Source organism: Solanum stenotomum, chromosome 3, assembly GCF_019186545.1.
Source record: "Solanum stenotomum isolate F172 chromosome 3, ASM1918654v1, whole genome shotgun sequence".
NCBI classification, from domain to species: Eukaryota; Viridiplantae; Streptophyta; class Magnoliopsida; order Solanales; family Solanaceae; genus Solanum; species Solanum stenotomum.
This window is the reverse complement of record NC_064284.1, coordinates 34,383,859-34,390,718: the sequence shown is the minus strand read 5'-3', so window position 1 is coordinate 34,390,718 and position 6,860 is coordinate 34,383,859. Positions and strand designations below refer to the sequence as shown.

General features: G+C 33.0%; 1 protein-coding gene across 1 annotated transcript; it reads right to left on the bottom strand.

The window, feature by feature from the left end:
* On the bottom strand, positions 1–1,891 carry LOC125860605 (glucan endo-1,3-beta-glucosidase 8-like). The gene is made up of 2 exons (XM_049540602.1): positions 1,459–1,891; positions 1–1,193 (listed from the first exon to the last, which is right to left on the bottom strand). Exons 1-2 carry the CDS (start codon positions 1,794–1,796, stop codon positions 11–13), a joined length of 1,521 nt encoding a protein of 506 aa, XP_049396559.1. The 5' UTR covers positions 1,797–1,891; the 3' UTR covers positions 1–10.
* Between the last annotated feature and the right edge of the window lie 4,969 nt (positions 1,892–6,860).

The following is a 6,860-nucleotide window of genomic DNA, read 5'->3' as shown; positions in this document are numbered from 1 at the left end:
TAAGATTCATCTACATGAAAAATAGTGAAACAAGAAAAGAGATTCCCATGGAAGCAAAGGCTAAAAATTTTGGAGTTGAAGGAGAAGTTGATGATGATGATGATGAAGGAGCCTTAGCGTCTGAGTGATCGGAAGAAGGAAGAGGGGAAGGAGAAGGAGAAAGAGAAGTAAGTGACTTGAAGCCAATGGTGAAATTGCAAGTCCCTTGAGATGGATCCTTTGTGGTTACTGTTGCCTTGCCTTCAAAATTACAACTATCATCTTTTTGTTGGTTGTTTTGGAAATAGGCATTCACGGCGTATGAAGCCTTGGCAGCGTCATTAAGGTTTTGGCAAGATGATCCATTAGTAAGAGGTGTACAATCTGCGCGGTCACAAGCATATGTCATAAGATCTGTAAAATTCTTAACATCCGGCTTGATCACACACCATTTTTTGGAGAGTTTTTCTACATTTGGCACGGAGACAAGAGTCTTTTTATTTCCATGTAAATCAAGAGGGAACTTTGGCGTTCCATCGTCATAGTAAAGTCCCCAATGTGTCTCAAAGTTTCCTGGGAGTGTGCTCTTCCTATCCTCATCAAATAAGGCAAATAGGTATGCCTCAACATTTCCAGGGCGACGTGGGCTACCTTTTCCTTTAGCAAGATATGATACAAATCCTTTATAAAACTTTTCAGCCAATGTCACATTACCATAATTGTTTCCATCTGTAGGCCATCCCATTTCTCCTACCATAATGGTCATGTTGCCATACCCTGCTCCAGCCAGAGCAGCTGCACAAGTGTCAAGATTGGCATCAAAGCAGTTGGTGTATTCAACACCATCTTTGTCCTTAAGAGGATTGCTCACACCATCAAAGAAGGCATAGTCAAAAGGGAAGGCACCATTTCCATAGAAAAGACTAAGAAAAGGATAAATATTGACCATGAAAGGAGCTTTATTCTTGTTCAACACCTTAAGAATATAGTTGAGTGGATCAATGATGTCAGCGCGAAAAAATCCCCCAGAAGGTACAGGATTCCAGCTTGGTGACAAGTAAACATCAGCATTTAGAGGTACAGTTGCCTTGGTGGTGTCACCAAGTCCAGCATCATTTAGTGCATTTTGGATATTCTCTAATGCTGGTCCTGTAACATTTGTCAATGTATCCTTGTAATCTCTCAAGAATGGCTCATTACCAACACCTACAAGTCTGCACCAATTATAAATACATTATTTATGAATCACGTTTAATGATACACATAACAGATAAATGTGTCCTTTAGCTTGGCCAATTTTGGGTGGACACTTAAACTTGCGTCCTATGTGTATTAGGACATGTTTAATTTTATAGGAATTTAAGTACTTAGTTATGCACATTCAAAGTTGGAGGGCATAGATATAAGTTGACATCAAGTTAAAAGGCATATTTATGTATATGACAAATGATGAATCAAAAGGTAAAAAGATGCACTTACGTGATATTAACTCCTTTAGGAGACTTAGGCTCATAGCGTGTGACGTTTTCTTTTACCCATTTCTTGGCAACATCAGGATTGACCAAATCCTTGAGGAGTTGATTAGAGATGCCAATCATGACCTCAATGCCAGTTCCAGCCAAGGCATTCAAGATGGTCTCATCATTATTGAAAAGCTTCACCTTCTTAATGCCATTTTCTTGCAACATTTTGACTACATCTTTAGGAGGCAACTTGTGGGAGGAGATGTCACCCCAGTTAACCCCAAGTCCTTCCACATTATGCCCCAAAAACACCAAGAATGTTACTAGGAAAACATTAACCAAAAGCTTTCCCATTTTACTTTTTTTTTGGGGTTTTGTTGTTGTTTTTTTTTTTTTTTGGGTTTTCCTGCTGGCAGGAGGGAAAGGGGATATGGATTCTTAGACACCTGCCAATGCAAACAAAAACAATGGAGATGGATTTATAGATGAATACAAAGTGCCTACAATATTATAGAGGCATTGAATTAACCAATCATTACATTAGAGGCCTAATAATGTCAAAGATTAAGGAATGGCTTTGCTTATAATTAGGACAGTTTGAAAACTAGAGAACATAAAAAAATAATGATAATATTTTTAGTTACTCTAAAAATTCCAACCACACATGAGTAGTTTAGTTGTCTTTTAATAAAATATGATATATGATGGCGTTTTAGTGTGGTGATTTTATCCACATCTGTAGTTTTTAATTTCTAATCATTATATTTAAATTATACAACAAATCTTTTACATAGTATCCTTGTACACAATAAGTTATATCAAAGGTTTTGGCACACACTTTATGAAAATCATTTATACCATTAATTGAGAGGGGTTTTCAAAATTATTTTATATTAAGCTACTCATAGGAAATGTATTGTTAGGACCCGAAATTGGGTCATGATCATAAACCACCCAGTAGGTAAATATTCAACTACAAACGATGAGTTAAAAATTAACATACGATTACGTACGCGGAAGCAATAATAATAAAAAGAGGGGCACATACCATAGATGTGTATATAGCAATACAAAATCATATATTTTACTAAAAGTGGGAAGTTCCAAAGATGAAAAGGTAGATTACCATTTTACCCCTAGGCTAAATTAAACATCTAATCAATTAAATATTAAATACTAATATATTTTAATTATTTTTTGAATAGTAAGTTATTCATTAGAAAGACAATGAAAGAATCATTAGTAAATTGTAAGTTACAATGAATTGTTTAATATACTTATTAATTAATTAAATATTAAATAATAATATCTCAATTATATTTAAGATTATATATATATAGGCTAAATTAAACATCTAATTAATTAAATATTAAATAATAATACTTTAATTAATTATTAATATATTACTAAAAGTGGGAAGCGTCAAAGATGAAAATCTATCTTATACGTGTAACATTTAGTAAATTGTAAGTTACAATGAATTTTTTAATATACTTATTATTTTAAATTCTTCACATCAATTATATATATACCATGAAAGTTTCTAGGCTCTGATACCAACGATACAGGACCACCGCCAGGTCAGTGATCATGTATCGTTGGTATCAGAGCCTAGGAACTTTCATGGTATATATATAACTGATGTGAAGAATTTCGACATAGATATATTCTCTCTTTTATGGATCAAGAAGATATTAAAAGCACTCGTCTAGAAGAGGTAGATATACCTCAAAACCTTGATTTGTTAAACAAATGGACTATTCTGAAAGTTAATATAAAAACCATTTATGATTATGGTTGGTTTGATAAGATTTCTAATAAACAGTTGATTCAAACAACTGAACAATCCTTGGCGTTAAACTCGTCCGAACAAACTATTCGTTTATTAAATAAGCGTGCTATTGAATTATATAAATCTCAGTATAAATTTTTGCATATTGACATAGTTCAAATTGCTTTTAAACCTTTAACTCTTAAAGGGTTATCAGAGACTTTCTTAGCTGCTCTACGAGATGCGAGGAATTTAAATTTTCGTCAATCCTTGATGGGTTCGATAGAATCTACGGTGGCCTATGGTCCAGTTTATTTTAATGCTCAGCCCAATTTGCAGTTATCTTTGACTGATTCTAATATATTAGATGCTTTAACTTTGAATGTTAAAACACATGGTATAACTATGCACCCGAATCTGAATTAATTTGCTTGTCGTATAGAATCTATTATAAATTACTTGCTTCTTTGAATCCTAGATGTAAGTTATATGATACATCTTATCAAACTATTTTGGTAGAAACTAATTTCGCCAGATCTAAGGTCATTACTAGAAGACCTATAAAATGGGAAGAAATTAATTTTCCTACCACTTGAATTTTAGATTCTGTTATACCCCCTGAGCAAATGACCGATGCTGTCACTAATTCTGAATATTCTCATATTAGTCAAAATTCAGATGGAAAAATTTGTATGCAGTTTGATGAAAAAGGTGTTACTTATAGTAGACATTCTTTTGCTTCTGATAGAAGACTGGCTATTCAATATATTTCTCCGATAGAACCTTGTTATGGTCCAGCTAGAAATCACGCTGCTTCATTACATACTTTATCAACAGTTATATCTGTAGAAAAACAAAAAATTAAAATTGATCCTTGGTTAAACATTGTTCAAACGAATGATAAATCATCTGATGTTTCTGATAAGGATATTCCTTCTGTATCCGAGATGGATTTTAATCTTAATGATGCTTAATGATGAGTGAACATCAAATTGATTTTAGTCCAGGTTCACTGGCAAGAAAATATATTCAAAACGAATTTTTAAATGAAAAATGGAACCGGTTTAAAACTTGGTTTTTTGACACTTATAGTAAAGAAGATTTAAATAATATTTCTCAAGAGTTTTATGAAACTTATGCATTACATAGTCATATTATGTTCTTTGTGCCTTGGTTTATAACCACTTATTTGTCTTTATTCATCAACGTTCTTGAACGATCTTACAAAGATGAATCAGGTAATATTATTCAATCCATTTATCCTCCTCAAGCTCCGTTTATTTTACCAAATAATATTGGTATTACTTTTACTGCTTTTCATAAATTTATAGATAATGAAGTCGCCGCTATAAGTATAAATGAAATTAATCGTCTTATTTCTCAAAATAATTATTTGGGTCTATATGTTAAAGTTATTGGTGAACATATTTGTTCTCTAGACAAAAAATTAGATAGCCTGTCTAATCTAATTGTTCAAATTGATAATAAGCTAAAATCTGTGAAACAAGTTTCGGAACAGGCTTCTTCGTCAAAACAGCCTGATGTTCATATCCAAAGGCCTCCTGAGATTCAGGATTTTATTCTTAGACCTTTGCACGACCTTGAAAATCTTCTTGATAAAAAGTTTTCTCAATTTGGTGCAAGTGCGAAACCGATAAGTTTCGCTGAAGATTTTGCAGATGAGATGGAAGCCACTTTTGATTTCAAAACTCAAATGAAAATGGAAGTTAATAAACTTCATAGGTATCCAAAAAAGAATAGTGGTAATACTGCTTATGCTAGAAAACCTAGTATGAAAACATATTACTATCACAGGCCTACTCCTCAAGATGTTTTAATAGAGGAAAGAAATTGGAATCAAACTAACACTTCTTATAGTGGAAGTGAGATTTATGAATGGAATCTCGATGGGCTAACTGATAGGCAGTTGACGATTATAGTTCATAGGATGCTTATGTGTGCTACTATCTGCAAAAGTGTTAGTAACACTGACAAGACCATTTGCAAGATGATTATTGCAGGATTTACCGGTCAACTAAAAGGATGGTGGGATAATTATATGCCCTCTGATGCGAGAGCAGCAGTAATTAATGCTAAGGCAGTAAATGAATGAGTTGATAATTTAGGCTTTGCCCTTGTTCAAAATAGAGAAGACGCTGTGTATACACTTATTTTGACTATTCTTGAACATTTTAGTGGTAGATTTACCAATCAATATGAAACCATTAGATCTCTACTAAATGGTCTTAGATGTAGACATTTAGGTGAGTTTAGATGGTATAAAGACACTTATTTAAGTCGGGTAATGGAACTTTCCGAAAATGGTTTAGAATTCTGGAAAGCCAAATTTATTGATGGCTTACCTTCTTTATTTGCAGAAAGAATTAAAAAGACTCTTAGAAATCCACAAGGAATTATTCTCTATAGTGATTTTACTTATGGAAAGCTTATTGGGGCTTGTATGCAAGAAGGCATAAATTTGTACAATGAGTTAAAACTCTCAAGACAGCTTAAGATGGATAAGCTTAGAGAAAAGTCTCAATTAGGAGATTTTTGTACTCAATTCGGTTTACCGGATGCTTCAAAAAGCACCAACCGAGAAACTTCTAAATCAGAATCTCATAGATCTCATCATAAGAAAAGAAGATCTAGAAGAAGGACTAGAGAATAAAGAGATGAGCGTAGGGCTCATCGTAAATCTCATAGATTTACCAAGAATAGGTCCAGGCAAAATCTTGATAAGATTAAGTGTTATAAATGTGGAAATTTGGGCATATAGCTCCAAATTGTAAGCTAGAAAAGCTTAAGACTCTAGAACTTGATGATGATATTTAAGATAAGATTTATAGTTTTCTATTTACTTCTGGTTCCGAATCAGATTATGATGATTCTGAAGCAAGTTATGCAATAGAGGATGAGCAACCTGAGTCATCTAGTAAGGTTCAACAAGATTCGAATGATGCTTGCAAATGTCATGGTGATAGTTATCACTGCGAACATAATGAATTCTACAAGCTACAATCTCAGTTCGAAGACATGAATATGTTCACTATCACTGCAGACAATGTGATAGAACTTCTAAAAGAAGTTACCGATAATACTCTTCGTGAAAAGATCATTCAATTGGCTGCTGGTAAAACTAGCTCTTCATCTAATATTCCTAATGATAAAAAGGTTAAAGATGAGTTTAATTATTCTGCTCCTTACTCCTTGTCTGAAGTTCATAATAGACTCTCTTCTAAATAAACCATGATTATTCGCGATACCTCTTTTGATGATTTAAAAGGAGAAATTGAACATTTGAAGGAAAAATATTAAATTTCTTAAACAAAATCATATTATTTGGGATCATCGTCTTACTCAGATTGAGTCTGCTAATAGCAAAGGAAAAAATAAGGTTAATGATTCTACTGCTGAAGAAAATACTCTTGCCAACACTTTGAATATTGATCCGAAACAAAATATGTTTTAGGAATGATGCAAATTGTTACAGCTCATAAATGGTATGTTAAATGTACTATATTAATTGATAATACTTTTTCTATAACTAACATTGCTATGATTGATAGTGGCGCTGATGTGAGTTGCATTCAAGAAGGTCTAGTACCTACTAAATGTTTTGAAAAAACAACTCATATGGTTAAATC

Excerpts from the sequence above, each read along its gene's own strand:
- LOC125860605 (XM_049540602.1), bottom strand. The coding sequence starts at position 1,796 with ATGGGAAAGCTTTTGGTTAATGTTTTCCTAGTAACATTCTTGGTGTTT. Across the intron at positions 1,194-1,458 it reads CCTAAAGGAGTTAATATCAC|ACTTGTAGGTGTTGGTAATG; the intron begins GTAAGTGCATCT and ends TAATTGGTGCAG.